The sequence below is a fragment of the Lethenteron reissneri genome, chromosome 27 (genome assembly GCF_015708825.2).
Source record: "Lethenteron reissneri isolate LAM-NWPU_2019-01 chromosome 27, ASM1570882v1, whole genome shotgun sequence".
NCBI classification, from domain to species: domain Eukaryota; kingdom Metazoa; phylum Chordata; class Hyperoartia; order Petromyzontiformes; family Petromyzontidae; genus Lethenteron; species Lethenteron reissneri.
In genome coordinates this window covers 10529813-10551902 of record NC_083805.1, presented here as the reverse complement: position 1 = coordinate 10551902, position 22090 = coordinate 10529813, and the positions used below count along the sequence as shown (strand labels likewise).

Below are 22090 nucleotides of genomic sequence, written 5' to 3'. Positions count from 1 at the left end.
CACACTAGTCCACGCACTAATACTTTGCGCATGGATGTTTGAAAAAATGACAATGTTGTATTGACTTTGATGTAGTGAAAAAATAGCTCAAGATATAATCTATAACAGGGATGTGTTAAAAACATTTGTAACCAATAATAACTTCTTCTAACCGCTGCCAATGTATTACGGCTTCGGTGATGGTGCACGCAAAAATAAATGGTGAAAGAGATTACAGGGGTGGGTGGATTGGCAGGGTCAGAGCATCGATAACTGCTTAGAGCTTACGTTTAAGTCTAGGGAGACACAAATGAGTAAACTTGGTTCTCAAATGGAGTTAAGTTGATGCTTTCAGCTTGGCCACCAATGACTGAACTAATAACCCATCACCACGTGACATTTAGTCTTCCACTGAATTTAGTCAAATGCCAGCCCGAGCAATTCAAAACATGAGTATGTCACACGACGACAAACGTTCCTCTCATAGCAGGACGTTTTCAAAAGTGTGCTCCCCTGGTATATGTGGAATAAAGTAGCTCGCAGGGATCTCAAAAGTAGTTTTGCAACAATATATCCTTCTGTGGGACTGTTCTCAAACACAGTAATTGCACTGCCCTGTGAGCCTTCCAAATGGATTATTTGCCTCGTGATATGAAGCCGAAAGCAAAGCTGGGTTAAAATATGGAAGAAAATAAAAATAAAATACCGAAAGGTTTCATACATCACCATGCTACCGGAGATACATTGTGTTTAAGGGTACAACCACTCCAGATTTGGGAGGTCAGTTGCAATATCCAAGCTATATACGACTTAAATGTCATAGGTACAAGTAATTACTTAGAATGTGTAACGCAAGTGAACGTTCAGCAACTGAATACACGAGAGGCCAGTATTTGTAAGCAGTCAACCAATACTCTGAGCTCTCACAGCGATGTCACTGTCAAACCAAAGCTGCGATTGCCTGGATTATAACTGACTTTGCACAGCTTGCAAACACCGTGCTGCTATAAATCGGTGAAGTAGACATGCCATTGTGCAACCTCGCCATACAGCATGTGGATAAGCTACATTGGCACAAATTCCGAGATATAAAGCACCTCGGGCACACACATATAATCTCGTCAAACATAAAGCACCTTCTGTCAACATACAAAGGTCACGATAGCACAAGCAGGATTTTTTTAAATATATAATATATAAATTGTGAAAGCCCTTGCGTGGGCAATGTTCCACATCCAATAGGTCTTGAACGATGTCGTTTAGAAATAATTCCGCGATACTTCGCTTGAAATTTTGTATTCGAGAAAACGTGTGCTTGGAGGGGTACTGAGCACGTGAAAAACATAAACAATATTGGTAATTCAGGGCATTACTATGGCTTGGAGAACTCAAGTCAAAAACATAATTACGTTCGTTAAGGTACGTGGGCTAGTGCAGGATACGTGCTTGAAGGGATAATGGCTCGCGGTTGAGGATAATGATGATGATTTGAAGCTTTCGTGACTGCAGGAATCCATACTCTTTGGTTCTTTCGGTAAAGTCACATTATCATAGCTACTTCCGTGCCCAGTTACATGCTAATTTCTCACTTTAACATCACGAGACCCAGACACTCCTTTATCACCCTTGGGCTACACCCATTTCAAACCTTTAAAACAGTCTGCATTAGCAACAGGCCATGCTTTCCCACCTGATGACGGAGGCTTGTGTTGCGCCCGAAACGTCGTGATTTATTTTATTTTTATGCCTACGTGACTTTACCGAAAGAACCAAAGAGTAATAATGATGGGAATAATGATGAGAATAATGATGGAGTGTCAGCCAAGTTACATCCACCATGGATATGGAACGATGGAAATCAGCTCGTGTGTAGGGGGCTAGGTGCATTGGTACATCGCAATACATTTCGATTTAAAGCTTTCGTGACTGCAGGGATTCATCTTCTTGGTTCTTTCGGTAAAGTCACGTAGAAGGTAAATAATAAAATAATAAAAATAAAACATAATAAAATAATTCTCACGACGTTTTGGCCACAACGCAAGCAGCCATCCTCAGGTGAAGAACAGGTCTGTCGGGAATATCAAAAAAACCCATCAGCCATTCAGACGCTGTATTCCCGACAGACCTGTTCTTCACCTGAGGATGGCTGCTTGCGTTGTGGCCAAAACGTCGTGAGAATTATTTTATTATGTTTTATTTTTATTATTTTATTATTTCCCTTCTACGTGACTTTACCGAAAGAACCAAGAAGATACATCGCAATAGTTTTGCGGAGGAATTCCTCCAGCATTGGACTGATCGTGGCTGATGATAATAACGACACAAACGCTTTCTTTCCTCGGGTGTGCGGTTGCAATGAAAGCTCACACGGTGACATTGTTCATGAGAAACAGTATTCATTTTAACAAGTGTATCATTATGTAATTCACGTTTTTCTAAGCAATGTCGAATAAGGAATACATTGAACACTCACTACCAGTCCGTGAGCTCCTGAACACCTCACGGAAAGCAATCTTACTGTGGCATCTAGACATCGTATTTTGCTCAACATGAAGACAAGAGACAATAAGGATCCTAAAACGTAAACATAGATGTCGAAAATGGGATACAACTGCTTGTTATTTTTATGGGTTCATCCTGTCAAATATTATTTGTAACTCCAATTAAACTACTCTATCAATGGTAATATATGTGAATCCTAGTATCTACATCCCCTAATCAATCCACAAAATTCACATTAACCACGTTTTTCATGGATAAGAGTAATGTATAAACATCCGATTATCCACATGCATCCATGGCTAAGAGGCACACCCAGACATGGTTACTGTGAGCACGAAATTCAGATACTGGGAGACGTGCAGGAAACCCATCTGATTATTCACGTTTGTCAAACATTCGTTGGTTTCGCCGCAATCGCTAAATTCATCCGATTATCCGTACATTCTCACGCCTAAGAACTGCATGGAAAATTCATCCTGTAAGCCATATTTATCTATGAGATCTCTTTTACCAGTGGCAAAATATAGTAGCAGGTTTTTACCCTTTTAAACTACTTGTGTTGTGGTTATTGCAAACATGATACCAGTTTAAAAGGGTAAAAACCTACTACCATATTTATCTGTGAGCCACCGCGCCTATTATGCGCTCATTATCACAGATAACAGGAGCTGCATGGCAAATTCATCCTATTAGCCACATTTATCTGTGAGTCTCCACGTGGTTAGCAGGAATTTATATGGGAAAAAAACACGGATAATGTAATGCGCATCGTTGTGGCTTGTAGGAGTGAGTGTAGGGGGAAGGTCAAGAGACGCCTATGGGCCCTCCACAGCCAATTGTTCCGAGTCTAACAATTACCAGGTGTGCGTGGCGACTGTTGTAATGCCGTATTTATTATCCCCATCATCAGATACTCTCCATGCAGTGTCATGTTGAAGCAGCGTCCAATAAACTATCAGATTCAGGAATCACATGCCTTTCATATTACTACGAACCCGAGGCAAAGTTTAGTTTAACCGTAAATCTTACTAATGAGCATTACAAACACAAAGTATGCCATTGCTGGCATTCATGCATGCTTAGCAGAATTTCGACTCAATATTTGCCTCGCTGTGTAGCTCTTGTACAAACATCCTGGCAAGAGCAGAAACATTCCTGCTATTATGTCAGTAAAGATTATTATTGCAATACTAGCAAAAGTTGTATTTTACATCAAAACAACAGACACCCCCAACTGCTCTGACGATACTGCATTATTTTGAAACTTGTTCTGCTTGGTTCTGTTATTTTTGGTTTAAACGTTGGTAAGACTTGTCAGCATTCATCAGTGGAAATAATTCGAATAGATTTAAAGTAAGATAATGTATCAAAACTTTTGTTTGGCACGCTTTCAGAGTCAACGTCAATGCAGCGTAAGGAAGAAATACTTTTCGGATTTTAGATGCACGCTCCCGGCTTTACTTTATTAAACCTATTCTACAACGGTGTTATTACGAGTGTAATTTCAGATGCTTTATTTACTCGAGGGCAGCCCCTCCTACAGACGGGTTACCATTGCACTCACCTGACTCTGTCAAAAACTCCCCCCACTCACCTGGCACTCACCACTCAACAGACAACATCTCCAACTCCCTGGAGAAAGATCCTCACCCGACACTGCTTGCTCACCACTCACTATGCACCAACCAATCAATGAAGACTGACCAACAACACCAGGGAGTGGAACATCTAAATTCCTTAAATTCCCCACTTCTAATAATCATCTACCTAATTAACACATCACATTTATGACTGCACATGAGAGTCCTTCCCACCACCTACCCCACTTAGTTGATATGAGCATGCAGTATGTTCCAGACTGGTGCAAGAATTTAACTCCGCTCAACTGGAGAGGTGGGCATAACGGGCCAAGTAACCTTCAGTGATGACAGACCGACACCGCGGAGTGTTCCGATAGGTCAGTGATGGCAGAATCATTTGAATGTATAGATTAGGCATCGGAGATGGGCATGAATGAATTAACTTTATGGTGGTACCCCGGGGTGCCATAGTACCCCGGCTCTCGCATAATGTCCGTGATGCAGTCGTTTAGTCTGTTGATGGTCGGCGATGCGGCAAGCGACTCGTCTCCACGAGCTGTACACGATGCACTATTCAAAGTTGAATTTTTCGATAACGGATTTTTTTAATGCTAATATTTGGCGTTTCGACATCGTGGCGTAGCACTGATTTCGGATTGATTGGTACCCCATGTCGCGGAGTTAAGTACACGCCTGGAAAAAATAGTATCCCAGAAATAAAATATTTAATTGCCTCGGCCAGTTTGTATTATTTGGTACCGCCATAAGGATCAATTGCACAACACTTAGTTCACTTTCTCTCGTATAACACAATCTTGGCCTGCACACGGCACGGTGTTGTACACAGGACATGGTTTGCCTAGAGGTGTATCTTGAAGACTCCTAAACCCCGGCCGGGGTATGTGACTGATTGATGGATTACACTTTAATATCTCTTGACCAAAATTAAAATGGAAATTCCGAAATCTTGGGTGGGTGAATTTAACTAGGATTAGCTCACAAATGTACGACATGTTTCTATCGATTTTACTCAAAATAATTAACGATATCTTCTTGTTATTATTATTAATCCCACTATTTCAGTAAATGTTAATTGTTTAGGATGTTTTTTTTTCTTACCCAGACTTGACCACAACTGTTATTACGGACCTCGTGGCACTAGTTCTGGATTAAAATCCCGGGTCTACGCAGCTTTCTCTGGATTAATGCAGCACTACTTTGTGGAATATCAGCAAGAGTTATCCCATTGAGGGAATGGCGCCTGCCATGGGAATAGCAATGCCAAATGTCTACTAAAGGCTCAGGTCTATGTATGTATATATGCATGCTGAATTTCTTTCGCACCGTACGTAACCAACTGTGCTCATTGGAAGTATAGGGATGAGCACCACACTACACCATTTGTGTGTGGAAATACTTCGGCTTTTTAACGAAAAGCACACTTCCCTAATTGTGTCACCTTTGCCTCTCACATACATAGTCTATTGTGAGTATCATTGAATTGAGGTTAGCGCTTGCTTCGGCGGACACTATAATACACAGTAATTCCATTTGCCACCCGGTGTTTCACAGGCTCTATGATACCCCCCCAAGTAAACCCAATTGCACTGAGCACTTAGCTGCCCAATAAAGCTATGAACCTTTCAACCGTGCGAACCAGCTCATGTCAGCCACCGAGTCAAAGGGGAAGGGCACGACTAGACACACAGGGAGGCATTCGAGACAAATGGCAGCTTGATAATTGGTTCTTTACCCTTCTATCTGGCAACAAAACTGACACCTTTTTGCAAGGAGTCATGTTTGCATAGACCGCAATACCTGCAGTCATAATACAAACAAAAGAACATAACTCTGATAATGTGCACTGTCCCTGAAGTTGATTGGTCCACACCCGAGACAGCTTTCCTTCGAGCCTAGTCTCATATGGGTTGGACCAGATGACGCCAAAAGGCGCATTATCAGAGTTATGTTCTTTTGTTTGTATTATGACTGCAGGTATTGCGGTCTATGCAAACATGACTCCTTGCAAAAAGGTGTCAGTTTTGTTGCCAGATAGAAGGGTAAAGAACCAATTATCATATTTTTACTGGCAAATGAGGTCCCCATAGTGTAAATGGCAGCTTGTGTGAGTGAGCCCGATGTCATTTACCGGTGAATGTGCAACACAGAGGAACGTGCAGTCTCTCACCACAGGGTGCTTGAAAATCACTGTCCAAGCTAAACCCGTGCATAAAGCGCTACTGTTTCCGGCCTTGTATCGGATTATGAGTTGGCATCCAGATTGTAATACGCGACACTTTGCTGACAATGTTGTCTACTGGCTGCAGAGTTCAATGGGTTTCACTTAGTAAATAAACTTCGGAATTTCTAAACTTCCGAAACTCAAAAAATGTCCGTATCATTGTTATCCTGAAATATGTTAATTTCAATACACCCTGGGTCTAGTTATGACACATTTGGCTTTGCCAACCGTGTGGGTTTTTTTCCCTATACTACACAGTGTGTTTTCACGGAAGTGAGAGAAGCGCTATATGGAAATAACCTGATTGTGATGAATAATAATTAAATATTGTCAGCCAAATATTTGAACATATACATCTTTAAGATAATACGAATAGTACTGTATAGAATGACAAAATAAAATAAAGTATGCTTGAGTTAAATGCTGTATAAAAAATTACATAACAGTATTGTACTTTAACTAAGTTAACAACAATAATAAAGTAACTGACACTATGCATACATCAAACATATTGTTACATCTTAATGTGAATTGGAGTTTCAGACGTTGAACTACGTGATTATATTTTTCCGTTGAATAAATGACTGTCTGTACACTCATCCATGACTAACACACAGCCACCATCCCAAGCAATACATTTCACAACGTAATATCTGGGTGACATCTTATAGAAGCCAGACATTATTTACGTGTAACAGTGAAAAGGGAAATTCCTCTTGTGCAATAGAAATGTTGAAATCGTCCTACCATGCTCAAGAAAAAGTACAGAGTACGTAACATTCCCATACAATACGAACATGCTACGTATTTTTTAAGGGGTTACTATCTGAACCTGACATTGGACAAACACATTTTTGTGATCAAACATTAAGAGGTATTTGATTCAGTGGCAACCGATGCAAGTCATCCAGGCTCTTACAAACCAAGGCCTCAATAAAATACGTAGGAAATTCTAAATGAAAAAAGTTTTATAAAAGATTCAATGGTTATACTGACATTACACAAAGCAACACAAATAAAAACACACCGAAGAGTAACGCAAGGAGACTCTGGCAAAGGCTTTTTTCACAGCGACGTTTGAAGATATTTACAGAAAATTGAATTGCAGAAAATTAAGACCAACACAAATTGAGATGGTATGAAGCAACTCGGATACCCCGACGACAGTCGTTACAGCAACCAATGTATATTAGCCACAGGAAATAATTGAACAAGAAAAATACATTAACGAGTCATGGACAACAGATTCTTCGAACAAATAAACCAACAACTGTTGGATGGAAATAAGTGTAAACAAACTGCATTTGTGTACCTTGGTCAATGATTGAAGATGGATGGAGAGCAAAACAATGAAATATAAAGGCTCTTGGGAGAGCTGGCTGGAGTGAATTTGTCAATGAGAAGCAACACACAATACCCCTTTTTTAAATCAGTGCATAGATAATACCTGCTGTGACAATTGGATCGCAAAAAGGGACTCAAATGGTGATTCTTACAAACACAAACCTGGAGAGATGCAAGCCGGAAATCACACTGAGAGACAGAAAAGGGAATCCCTTGATCAGAGAAATACAAATCAGAGACGAAATAGTGACTTGGGTGGGATTCTAGATTTGAAGTTTTCGTGACTGCAAGGATTCATAGTCTTTGGTTTTGTCGGTAAAGTCACAAGCCTTCGTCATCATTGATGACGGAGGCTTGTGTTGCTTCCGAAACGTCGTGAGTTAATCTATTTTAATTTTTTACCTACGTGACTTTACCGAAAAAAACAAAGAGTACTTGGGTGGGAAACATCGTTAATAGGAATGACGGCCGATGGACGAGACTGGTGACAGAGTGGAAACCAGGGGAGGGATCTTGCCTAAGAGGATGAGATGGAGTGACGTGATGAGTTGAATATGATGAACAAAATACACTGTTGTATCGCAGAGCCTTGGGGAGTGGTGACGACATGGGGAGGACTTCATCCAGCAGTGGATAGAACATGAACAATTTGCCATTTACTTTAATATACTATTTATATAATGTGTCCGACCAGTATTCAAATCTTGGCCATATTTGGCCATTCAGAGTGCATCCTGATGACAACAGCGCTAACGCACACAGACACTCCACGACATCCTGCCCATCAGATGGAAACATTCCTTCTGCTGTTTTTACAGGAAATGCCTTTCAGGTGTGTCGATCACATTAAACTCAAATGACTTATGGATTTACGTAGACGTCTGTAATAAGGATACGCCTGATGTACAACGCTTTATGAAAAAAACTCCCTCTGGCGCAACGACAACCACCAGGGTGGAGTTTTCTTGAAGGAAGCTTGCACAAAGGTAGCAGCTGCATTGTCACCTGCACCAGCAATGTGTGGTGGGGGAAGCAGTGAGAGGACAGACAGTACGCCTCCAGTCTAGGGCACTGTCACATCCTTGGTGAGAATGCTGTGTTTCATCTGTGCACGTAGGACTGTGCTCGCAGGCTATGTTTATACGCGGTCTCTCGCCAACTCGGCAGCATTGCCGAAGAGACGCACCGTTGAAATGGAGGTCCCCTTGCCGTACAGCAACTACGGAGGGACAGGGTCTAAAGTCAAAACCCCACTGACACGTAGAATATTGGCCAAGGGGCAAGCACTGTAAATAAAGCTACGGGGGGAGGTTTCTCGCCCACAATAACGACTTTAATTGCGTTTTAAACATACCTTCACAGCTGTATAGACCCAGACTGATGTTGATTGCATATAGAGCAGGGGTCGGCAACCAACATAACAAGGGCCATTTTTTTTCTTTCTAATTCGGTAAAACAAAGAAAAGCCCTCAATATATTTTCTAGATGATGTGAATGAGCCGCATGGAGGCTCCGGAGCCGCAGGTTGCCGATCCCAAGCGTAGATGGACCGGCCACCATCACGGTTTGTCACGGAAGCTTCACGATGCTTTCCATTTCGTGTGCTGATCTGCGACCATGTCCAGGCGTTTTTGTCAATCCACTGCTGCACGAGGACCTCGCCACGTTGTGCGAGTTGCAGCAGTTGATTGACCATACTTCACAACGCCGGTCCAGTGGGTTGGCAAGGGAGGTGCCCTGCACTGGTGCAGAGAGCACAGAAGTATGGTACAACGACGGACGGATTTGGCTGCCTTCTGATGCCCACCACACAGCCATGCGACGTAACTCGGCCACAAGTAATCCCTGTTCAATCGAGCAACGGGGGCGGGGGTCATCTGGTCGAACACCATATGAGACTAGGCTCCAAAGAAAGCTGTCTCTGGTGTGGACCAATCAGTTTCAAAGACAATGCATAAATTATCAGAGTATTGTTTTTTGTTTGCATTTGACTGCAAGTATTGTGGTTAATGTAAGCATGATTCCTTGCAAAAGGTGTCAGTTTTGTTGCCAAAAAAAGGGGAAAACCCCTATTAGTATATTTGGTACTGGCAAAGGAGGTCCCATGATGATATAACGATATAACTAGATAATATGTCTGTATTTTTAATACACTTGTGATCCATCATGAGTGTCTACACGTGGCATAGAAACACACTGAGAGTTGAATGACAAGAGAGCAGAATTGAAAACTGTGATCTTGTTTTTCACAATTGATGGGAGTGCTTGTGAATGGGCCACTGTGTTAAGATGCAAAGACGAGTTTTGATTGTATCGTGAAAAGTGAAATTGAATTCCGGTTTGAATGTTTTGAAAGTTGGTGAAATAAAGTCCTTCTGCAATGTTAATTATTCCACTGTTGGATGAAGGTCTCCTGTCACCATTGCTGGTGATGGGGATTGTTTTGAATATGTTTCACAATGCTGACCAGTAGGTAGGGGCAAGGGCAGGGCCAGTTTGTAAATCGCTGGGCCACTGATGAAAGCTGTGGTTGAACTCAGGTTGGTGAGTTAATAGCACAGTGTACAATTCACTAGCGCCACCACTCCCCAAATTAGTAAACTATAATATTCACTTAAGTTACATTTTATAGAAGCCAGACGTTATTTACGTCATAGATCTTCAAGGGGGAATGTGTGTGACTTTACCGAAAGAACCAAAGAGTATGGATCCCTGCAGTCACGAAAACTTCAAATCTAGATTGATCTAAGTTCAGTTTAGTCCAGTTTTTTTTCCTCTTCAAGTAATCGTGATAATTGTGTCACATTTGAAAAATAACCTCCGGCAAAACCCAACAAGGATGCCATCAGTGGAGCCTCGCCGTCCTGCAATGCCCCTGCGGGTAATTTTTGTGCCGACAGTCGTTTGAATACAAAGCGATGAATTTTCTTCACTTTTATGTCTCTTGACTCAAATAGTAATGGGTTTCATTATTTTCACGGTACGCTCTTGTAGTCTATAACCACGGTTTGTCACATTTAGATGGTTCAAGTATAAAAGTCCCCACAATACAGGGTCATATCTTATCTTGAATATATTTATACGGCGCCTAAGGCCGAGGTGCTTAACATTTTTTGGAAAAAAATGTACGTAAGATGCAAGTGGTTAGAATAAAGTGTGGCGTTATTATAAGTGGTGGTATAGTTATGGTGACAGGAGGACAAGTGGGAGTGGATAAGGAGGGTTGGCGTAGGGGTCATGATAGGGGTTGGGGTAGGCGTAATGATAGGGGTAAAGGTGATGATAGGGGTTGGGGTAGTGGTAGGGGTAGTGATAGGGGTAAAGGTGATGATAGGGGTTGGGGTAGTGGTAGGGATAGTGGTAGGGGTAGTGATAGGGGTAAAGGTGATGATAGGGGTTGGGGTAGTGGTAGGGGTTGGGGTAGTGGTAGGGGTAGTGATAGGGGTTGGGGGGTAAGCCCGGTCGTAGTTGGGGGGCGTTGGCAGGGAGTAGCAGTAGCAGGATGGGCACGGGAGAAGAGATGGGGGGTTTTTTTAAGGGAGGAACGGAAGCATGTTAGTGAAGATGATTGTATTATATTCCGTGGGAGTTTTTGTTCCAGTGAAGGGGAGCAAGAAGGAAACATGAACAAGAGCGAGACTGAGCGCAGGGCGAGGGAGGCAGAGAGAGGGAGGCAGTAGATACTGGGAGCAGACTTGTAAGTGTCACCACTCACAATGCTCCATTTGTCATAATTTGGGCTGGGAATTTAATCCAATAATGAAACAAATTTCGTCCCATTTTGTTATCTTATATATATTTTATTTAATTGGCAGAGGTTTGTGTTTGCTCTATTCGCCTAAATGTAACACTAGTATTTAAATAACATATAATGTATTGATTAATTATAATAATGTGGAATGACCAGTCTTTAAATGTGATACCATCATGAGTTGAACGTGGCCAGGTTTTGGTCATCCCCATCAAGAACTATATTCAAGTCAGTGCTGTTTGATTACGTAGTATCTGCATGTTGGGAAATTCAATGTCTATTACATTCAACTTGTGATTTAAACTAATATAATGTATGACTTGAACTGTCATATACAAATTATGAAAATAGTAACCTCTATTTTATAAAGCACCTTTCATATTGAAGTATCTCAAAGTGCTGTCCGTAAAACATAAAACTCTACTCACAAGTATGGTTAAAATCTAAGCCGAATAGAAAGCTGATAATAGCGTTAATATCAATAACTACACTCGCAATTCCAATAAGTATTCTGATGAAAGTGAATAATAATAATAATTATTACAGAGTAATCGAATCGGACAACAATAGTTTTCTTTTTTATATTAAGTTACGGGGAAAGACGTGATTTAAAGAGTTAAACAGACTCAGAATCCCTAATGGACTGAGGAAACTGATTCCACAATCTCGGAGCCTGCCTGCAGAAGGCTCTTAGTGGATTGTATTGTGGGTGGAGGATATTAGGTCCTTAATACAGAGGATAATGTTGTACACAAAAGAGAGCCTTGAGAAACGCCAGAGTTAAATGGTGACAGCATCCAAGTGGCTACGATCAACTGCAGTATATATTGACCCATCAGTTAGGAAGCGAGAAATCCAGGTTTGCTGGTTAGAGTGGATGCCAAACGCTGGTAGCTTGGCAAATAGTGTACCGCGGTGGCAAGATAGTGCCGTGGTGGCGAGATGTTAATTACCTCGCCTGATATACAGGAGGTCGTGGGTTCAATCCCAATCCTGACGCGTGTTTATTTGGAGCTTGCCTGTTCTCTCCGTGGTCATTTGAATTTTTCTCCGGCTTCTCCGTCTTTTCCCTCCAAATTTTGAAACATGCGTTTGGAGTATTTGGCTGCTATACATTTCCACGTGATAAGCCACTTCGATAATTGGTTCTTTACCCTTCTATCTGGCAACAAAACTGACACCCCATAGTATAAGCCACTTCGTTGAGCTCTGATTTGTGGCCAGGTCGCTTCTGAAAAGGAGCTAAATAGCGCAGTGAGCCTTACCTGGGGAAATTAAATAAATAAAAATCGTTGCAAAAAATAGTGTGTGATGCCAGGAATTATAAAATGCTTTCGAACTGCTAAAGACTACGATCATAGACTTTCCAAAATGTTAAATGCTTGAGCTCCAAACTTGAGTAAGATCAGCCGACAGGTCACCTGTAGATTACGCTTGAAGGCACCCATACTGATGGTCACTAAGTAATGATGACTGCAAGTGATGGTGGAGCAAGATTAGAGAATAATTATATGTGATTGTTTACATTTGTGTCAGCAAAAAAGTCAGCAAATTATTTTATTGGAGAAAAGTAGAAAAACTAAATCACATAAGATCGAAACCAGTGGAATAGATCTCAAGCTGTGGGCGGTGGTATATAGAGACAAACTCCACCTTTGAACCGGAAAAAGTTACCAAGGCAGGCAACATTAAAGTGTGAAGTCAGGTGATGGTGAAATTTGAGTTTCTGTTAGCAACAGGAGATGAGGTTTTCGTTGCTTCTAAGGGATGATGAACAGACGTGATTTTACTGTTAATACCCTGGATGTTGCTGATGTGAACATTTAACTATGAATATTTTGAAGTGAGAGCCTCTTTTTAATCTGCAGTAGATAAGTAGCATTATTTTTAAACATTTATTTTAGGGACCATTTTTTGCCAGTATCAAAAATAATGGAAAAAAATAATGGGCTTTCAAGGACAATGCAGACATCAAAGCACATTTCTTGCCATATTTTAGCACAAGCATGAGCAGTTAATGTAGACTTAACACATTCCAATAGGTGTCTATTTTGTGTTTGAACATCTTTAACACCTCCTGTATTATTGCCGCATAAAGTAAAGCCTATTCTTTGTTCCTCATTTTGATATTGGCAAAAATGTTCCCATAGATACAACTGCTCAACCTGAGCTTTTAATGCCGTGATGTTAGCATCGCTTTTATGCTGTTTGCCTTTTGGCGTTCTCTGGTCTAACACGGGTGAGGCAAGGCCATAAAGGAGGCCGTCTCTGGTGTAGGCAAATCAGTTACAAAGACTATGCATATATAATTATCAAAGCACCTATGTTTGCATGTTTTACCACAAGCGTGGGTGTCCATTTGGTGTTTGAACATTTTAACACCTGTATTATTGCCGGAAAGAGTAATCCCTATTCTTTTTCCCCATAATATTTATTTAGAATAAAGAGAAAAGTACATTTTACCGGAGTTAATGGCTGTAGTACGGTCAGCGCACCTACAGCCGAAGGCCACTCTCATCACAAAGAGTAGCCTCACCAGCGCCCTCACAAATGTAAATGAAACTATTTAAAGTATTTATTTTATTTCACCAGGCTAGGCCCACTGAGCTATGAAGCTCTTTTTCAGGAGCGACCCCGCCACACATAATAGCTCGTCGATGTGGCTTATCATGTGGGAATTTAGAGCAGTCAATTAATTTCGATTTAAAGCTTTCGTGACTGCAGGGATTCATCTTTTTGGTTCTTTCGGTAAAGTCACGTAGAAGGGAAGTAATAAAATAATAAAAATAAAACATAAATAAATAATTTTCACAAAGAATTAAATAATACAAATAAAACATAATAAAATAATTCTCACAAAGATTTATTTTATTATTTTTATTATTTTATTATTTTATTGCTTCCCTTCTACGTGACTTTACCGAAAGAACCAAGAAGAACAGTCAAATAATCTAAAGGCGCGTTTAAAAGCGGCACAAGTGACGAGTCCAGACTATACACCTACTGATAAGGCAGCCTCCCTCCCAGAGCAGAACCACAGTGCCCGGGCCCCTTGCACCGTCAGGCGGCCAAGCCTGACAGTAAAGTTTGCAACGGGATACCCTCATAAGTGGACGAGCTACCACAAGGGTAACACTGACGACAGCTTGAGCAGATACATACTGGATCCAGTACTGATTGGGCACGTCAATCAGGTATTTTAAAAAAGGCAGAGCCCCCTTCAGAATACCTAATCAGTACTGTAGTATGGGGCGGTGGAACATCCCCTGGGCGGTATGTTAAAGGCACAGGTGTTGAGGACACACTGATGTTTTAAGACACCTACCCACCTATGGAATGAGGTGGGGGGGGGTGTATGCTAATCAGAAGTGCAGAGAGAAAAGACAACAAACTAAACACAAAAACAGTTAGAAAGAAATTAGTTTTCAATCTATATTTAAAATTGCACAGCTCCAGTGGCTTCCTATCATCGGCAGGCAGAGTGTTCTAGAAGGCTGCAGAAGCGAATCTGAAAGCGCGAATGACGGTTTATGCTCCAGAGAGAAAAGACAACAAACTAAACACAAAAACAGTTAGAAAGAAATTAGTTTTCAATCTATATTTAAAATTGTATAGCTCCAGTGGCTTCCTATCATCGGCAGGCAGAGTGTTCTAGAAGGCTGCAGAAGCGAATCTGAAAGCGCGCATGACGGTGTGTGCTCCTTGACGAGGCTGGCAAGGTGTTGGGGTTCATTTGTGGCAAGCACTTTGTGTGCAATGAGTGCGACCTTGTAATGTAGATAATGTAGCGTAAGTAATGATGTGCCATCCGCAGCCTCTCGTCGGTGGTACAGAGGAGTGGATGCGGGGCTGCGTGGTGACATTTCCCAAGCCCCTGCCTCCACTTGATAATTCACCGACGGTTCGGGAGTGCTGAGTGGCAGGCTCATCCCACAGGCGGCGTTTGCCGCGGTCATGATGAATGATATCTGCCGACGCCAGGAGACGGACCGTTTTGCCATCTTTGATGGTCCCACCTACCGGCAAAGCGGCCATGGTCAGCATTCTCTTGTTCTCTATCACTGCCCAATTATATTTTCTCGAGCAGTGTTTTTTTGTGATAAATCATTGTTCACTCAGGGGTTGGGAATACTGTCTTAATGGATGTGGCTCGTGTGTATATATATATACTGTTTATAAAACGTCATATTAACAAACATGACCATCTATTTCCAGCTGTGTGTTAGCACAATGATAAATGATAAGTCACATTTGTAATGTATTACATCACTTAGCGAGGTCCCACTCCAATGCTCCTTACAATATCAGCGTATTCATCACGCGTCAACAACTGCCATTATCTATCAATTTCTGGATGAAGGCCTCCCAACGCCTTTCCCATTCCTTAGTCCTATGTTGCCACAATGCATCTTTGCTCATGCGCATGAAACGACCTCATTGTTCCATCTTTGTTGCTCTTTTGGTCATGTTACCTCCTTTGGGCTGCCATGCAAAATGCCATCCCCGAATCTACTTTCCAAAGTCAATACATTTCCGATTCCTATTTGATTCCTGATCCATGTTGCTCCTCTGTCCCTCAACGTAATTCTAAGTATTGTTTACTGCTTACTTTTCAGCTTTTGTCAATTTTTTTTGTCAGTGTCCATTTTTCGGATCCATACATTATATCGAGAGCACGGTCTTCTAAGTTGTGTGTCACGCCTAACATCATTAGCTCGTGATATCTGAAATGGTCCTGGGCACCCCATTCACCAACCTGCACTGACCAGCGCGTTGAAGTATGGTCACACGACCCCCAAAACGGTGGGCTGGAAATATAATATATACCTTTGTACACATTGGCAACATGACATCAGCCGACATAGCAGTTCATAGTAGGGTATACGTGGGGGAGCAGGTGGAGTGAGTGAGTGAAGCGAGTGGAATCAGAGAACTGGGTGGAGCGGGTGGAGCGAGCGGAGTGAGCAGAGCAAGTGGAGCAAGTGAAGCGGGTCTCGTGAGTGAAGTGGGTGGATCGGGTGGAGTTGGTGGAGTGAGTGGAGCGGATGAACTAAGGGGAACGGGTCAGGCGGTTGGAGCGGGTGGAGTGGATGGAGCAGAGTGGAGCAGGTTGGAGCAGGGTGGAGCAGGGTGGAGTGAGTGGGGCTCACCAGCTGGTCTCTCAAAGCTGTTCTCAATGCCTAAAAGGTCTCCAGCATTCTTTTGCATCTTGATAATTACAGGGTACAGTGCTGACAAAGTGCTCTTGCACTACCCCGTGAGCAACCTCGGTTCGACTCCCGGGCAAGGCTATCAGCTGAACCAGTTCAATCCACTTACCCCACCATTCATCAAGTAGAGCACAGTCAAACGACCCCAATGACCGACATGGCATGACGAGGCCTTCGTCCAGCAGTGGAAAGATAAAGGGCAATAGACTTCTTCTTTTTCTTCGGTAAAGTCACGTAGAATGGAAATAATAAAATAATAAAAATAAAACATTATAAAATAATTCTCACGACGGTTTCGGCCTGTTCTTCACCTGAGGACGGCTGCTTGTGTCGTGGCCGAAACGTCGTGAGAATTATTTTATTATGTTTTATTTTTATTATTTTATTATTTCCATTCTACGTGACTTTACCGAAAGAACCAAGAAGATGAATCCCTGCAGTCACGAAAGATTTAAATCGGCTATAGACTTATCGATGATTCGTGTAGATGTTATTGTACTTCCCGTTTGTTTTCCTCTTGTTGATGCTGTTTTTGTTTCGAACCCACGTCTCATGGCTTTACTTTGACGTAAATTCAAGACCCTGTACCACGAAACAAAATGCTGGCGCTGCTTGCTATGGGTGGAGTTTATTATCAGGTGAACTTTGGATAAATGAACAGGTTGTTATAAACATCTGTAAAGTTGATAGCTTAGAGGCTAGGGAACAGAGAAGTCAGCCAATGCAAATTCTCAAGTCGTGAGAACATTTCTGGCACCAAAATAAGATCTACAAGTTGCAGCTCAATGACATCGTTAGATGCCAAATTATTAATTTTTAAATCACTCAAACTTGTAGCCGCTTATGTTGGCACAGTTTGTCATATCTTTCCATACTTTGGTCCGTTTAATAGATTTGAAAATAAATTGTGACACGAATGAAATAAAAACAAATCTAGAGATACAAGTACATGTATTTTCATAGCTGCAACATTATTCCCATAAGTCTAAACTAAAACTACTGTATTAACCAGGTAAAACCCACTGAGCTATGAGCTCTTTTCAGATGTGACTTGGCCACACGTGATCGTATATCGAATTGGCCAATATCATCACCAGCAGCCAAAGAATGTAAACGCAAGTTTCTAAATGTGGAGGGCAAAACCAGAGGACCTGGAGGAAAATCCAAACGACCACGTGGAGATATTACTCGCGAACTCCAAATATACATCAGGCACCGTCAGGGTCAGGCTGGAACCCACGACCTCATCCCACAGGCAGCACTTGGATGAGTTCACCCAAACAAAACAAGCAACTCTCCTCTAAAGGCTACTGCACACTTAGACTGTGCATTCCAGGCTGTCCGGCTTGAGTATGAAGCATAGTTAAGGGCAATATATATTTTTATTGATGTTACATTCACGCACTTTCGTATTGCACTTTAGTAATGTTATTGCGATTTGAGCTCCATACTTTGAATATGTCAAATTGGCGACATCACTCACGCACTGACAGTGAGTCCTACTGTGATATTAAAATACGTGGCTTGAGAATCATGAATACCGGCGGTATAGCTTGCATCCCTGCCCCAGAAATTGTTGCGATTCAGGATCCCGGTTAAATAAAAAAAAAAATAATTGTGGTAAATATAACGGCCGCTAGTGGCTGCAGATGTAGTCAAGTACAACATAAATAAATGATGTTAACACAGACAATTTTTGATTACGGGCCTCTGCTAGGGTTGTGCTGGATTGAGCCCTCCACCGCCAAATGTATGTTGAACTTCTTTCACGCCGTACATATCCAACCGTGCTAATCCTTCAGGCACCATGACGGTGACACAGTGTGTCACCGTCATGGTGCCCCCCACACAATACTGTTGTGTAGTTTGACTGCCCCCCCCCCCGGCCCTCACCCCCCACCCCAAGAGAGCTGGAGCAGCGGTCGGTAACCTATGGCTCGCAAGCCATATATGGCTCTTCCGGTGACGGAAAAAAATAATAAAAAAATAAAATCAGTTTGGAACTGATTTTAAAATACTTGTGATATTGCTTAATAATAGTGTCATTTTAAAGTAAACTGAAATTAGTTTTGAAGATAAAATTTCTCGGGTCACGGGTCCCTGTGACCAGAAGTCGCATTAAAAGTAAGACTTATTTAATATATTATACGTTAAAAATACTATATGGCTCTCAATGAAATATATTTAGAAATATTTGGCTTTTATGGCTCTCCCAGTCAAAAAGGTTCCCGACCCCTGAGCTGGAGGCTGGGCCTGGATTCGATGCTTGAGAATCTATGAATGTATACAACGAGACACGTCTAATGAATATGCGTGACAATGTAGGGCACACCAGCCTCTTGTTTGAGAGAGAGAAAGAGATCGGTCATCATCAGTCTCAAAAAGGCTTAAGTAGGCTCAGACCCATCAAGGGAAGTATACAGAAAGGGCTGAAAAGTTATGTACTCTGCATATACACACAGCTCAATTTTCTATCGGATTAAAAGACTCGTGCATGAACACAGAGCTTCACACTCATGTCGGACAGCGAACTGGAAAACTCGGTGTGTATATATGTATCAACCGGACAGTGGTGACGCATGCCTGTAATCTGGCACTGTGAGAGCAGCGAGAGTTGGTGGAATGACACAAACGGTGTGACAACTTCCATCCCGTGATGTGTCGAGATGCCATAGCCTGGCTTGACCAGGAGAAGACGTTACAAGTGCAGACTAATATCATCTGTACATTCTGCACGGGATAGAGTGCTACGTCCACGCACGCGTGGGTTTTCTCGGATTGCTTCTGTTTTCTCCCACATGCCTAAACACTCATTAATCGGCTGAGAACATCTTAATACAGAGAGGGCTGCAGGGCTTTGAGCAATTGTTTGCTCTGGCTCACCGCCTGGTTTCCTTCCGGCTTGTCTGTTAGTCCATCAGCGTTGAGATGCTATGAAACGAATGACGCTATTAAAAGTAAACATTACATATTGCTCATCTATATGATACGGGCGACAGGATTATTTGGGGGGCGGGGGTGGGGGAGGGAGTTGCATTTCCATTTCGTTGGTATGGTGGTGCACACCTGTAGACCAATACTTTGGAGATAATTGTTGGTCGATCACACAGAAAACGTGTGAAACTGGGCCACAAGGAGATGGTAGCACGTGGATTCTCTCATCCACCCGTATGTAACGTTGAGTGTTATCCACCCGTGTGCACTGTGTATCTTCTCCAGGTATTCCGGGCTCCTCCAACGATGCCACTCACGAATTGAATTGGCCAAACAGCCCAGTAATTCGGGACGGAGCTGAAAAAATGTAACCCGTAAAAACAAAGTTTTTCACTATAAATCCTTTATATGCGTGGCGGCTAGAGTCCTCTCGTCCTCTGGCTTGAGATGGCTGCCACCTATGGGTCAGATGATTGCCTGCCACCATTAAGCAATTGGTAATTAAATATAAAAAACAAATTCCTAAAAGTGTAAAATTTTGGAGAAAAATTTTTCACGAAAATAAATTGTCACGCACAACGAGTCTGTGTGCAAAATGTCAGCTCGATTGGATCACGGGAAGTGGCTTAAAAAACGACCGAAAGATTTGCACGGTCGTAAGTGCACAAGCAAGCAAACAAGTGAACTTAATATAAAGGATTTAAAAAAGAGAGCCTCTAGACTCGCCGAGGCTTTCCTGGCTCAAGAAATGTCATAATTAACGGGAGCACATTTACCATCGTTATTGTCACAGCAGTATAAACCTGTGCTGTGCGCGCATGACCTGGAACGCGTTACCAAGCTCGTGCTCGGGATCCTTGCCGGAGCCAGTTTTGCCAGAGACATAAAACAGTGTCGTATCCAAAGGGCTCACTGCGTGTAATTAGTGCGCGATAAGAAACTCTCAGAACTAACAATCGTGCGCTCAGACGAACTTACGCACGCACACGCACGCGCGCAGAGAGAGAGACACAAACTCATTACCGGGCAGCAACATGGGTGCCTTCCCACGGGACCAGTCGCCCTTGTCGTCGGTCACGCACAACCCCAGCACACCGTCCCACCGAGCGGGCGGCAGGCACAGCAGCGGGGCCACGTCCCAGCCAGAGCCATCCCCGGAGCCAGAGCCGTCTTCGTCCGCACGCACGGGAGCTGCCGAGCCCAGCAGCAGCAGCAGCAGCGCAAGTGGCAGCACCAGCGAATGAGACATCCTCGGCACGGACCTCTGCATCGCAAACCGGCGTTGGGACTTGTGAGCGTGCTGAGAGTGTCCTTCTAGCAGGGGCAGCGGACGACCTCGCAGATGGGGTTGTTGTTGTTGCTGCTGCTGCTGCTACACTGGCACTGTCGTTGCCTTTGGCTGTATGAGTGGACCCGATGGTGGAGTTGTTGGGTTTTTTTTGCGAGACCAAAAAGTGCGTGGCTCGGGAACTCAAAGAGGCGAGTGGGGTTGTGGAGCGTCAAGAGGATGTGCGCACCACGGGGACTGGCTGCTCTACGCCGCTTGATAAGGGGGGGGGCGGATTTCACATGGAGGGGAGGGGTGGCTATGGGGAGGAGGGCTGCGTTTGGCTCTGCGTTGGCTGGGACGTCTGCATTCTGCTTGTGCCCGTCAGGGGTTGGAGGTGGAATTGGAGATGGAGATGACTAACGCTGTCAGATACAAGCACCACCCCGCCCTCACCTTCCCTCCTCCCCCACGCAACACGAATCTAAACTCACACCTCACCCTCGTTCGTCACTGTCCGCTATCTCAGCGTCACGTCGCCAACTCTATTGTCCCCCCACCGCCGCCACCGAACAAAACCCGGGGACAATGGCACAGCTATCGAAGTGTGCAGGTGGTGAGATCCATGGGACTGCAAGGGGATCAGGGGCCGGCCTGTGAAGGGGCGGGGTGGGGGATTTAATTCCTTGTACTGCGGCCCATGCCAACCACGCCGCTGCCTGGGAAGCCGCTCTTTTTTCATCCGTGTTTGTCAATGTTCATCAAACCCAACGTCTGCTCTCATCTTCCTGCACCCCACTCCTTCAGTAGCAGCAGCAGCCAGCAATAGCCTTAGCAGTGCCGGGTTATCTTCCTCGTAGCAAAAGTAGCTGCATATGCTACGGGCGCCGCACTTTCAAGGTCCCCGCGCTAAATGCTTTCAAGCTATCAATTCCGGTTGAGCGATTCTGCACTTGCTCTATTGCTATAGTACTATACCGCCTTCGACTTGTATGAACGACTGGCTGTTTAAGGTTTGCGATTTGTCGCATTATCTGGCTGTATAGCAAATGAAAAAATACAATTACTTTGCTATGCAAGTAAAACATTTGTGTTTTTATATTTATGTGGGTTTTTATTTATTTAGGGCCCCTTTGTAACATATGCTACAGGCATATGTTATAATCCGGCACTGAGTCTTAGCCTACACAGCCGTACACGCCTCTGTCTTTCACTGTAGTAGCTAGCACCTGTTTAACGCATCAAAGCAGTTGGAATTAACATCGCTCTCGAATATCTGCC

The 22090-nt window shown here is 43.1% G+C and overlaps 1 protein-coding gene across 2 annotated transcripts in view; it reads right to left on the bottom strand.

The window, feature by feature from the left end:
• The window catches only part of LOC133348557 (uncharacterized), a 49442-nt gene extending 28118 nt beyond the window's left edge, over positions 1 to 21324 (bottom strand). Inside the window, exon 1 of one of the 2 annotated variants that reach the window (XM_061561438.1) lies at positions 20566 to 21324. In XM_061561438.1, coding sequence (XP_061417422.1) covers positions 20566 to 20812 — 247 coding nt within the window. In that variant the 5' untranslated portion in view covers positions 20813 to 21324. The remainder of the gene's footprint in view (positions 1 to 20565) is intronic. The other variant, XM_061561437.1, reaches the window with a different exon arrangement.
• Between the last annotated feature and the right edge of the window lie 766 nt (positions 21325 to 22090).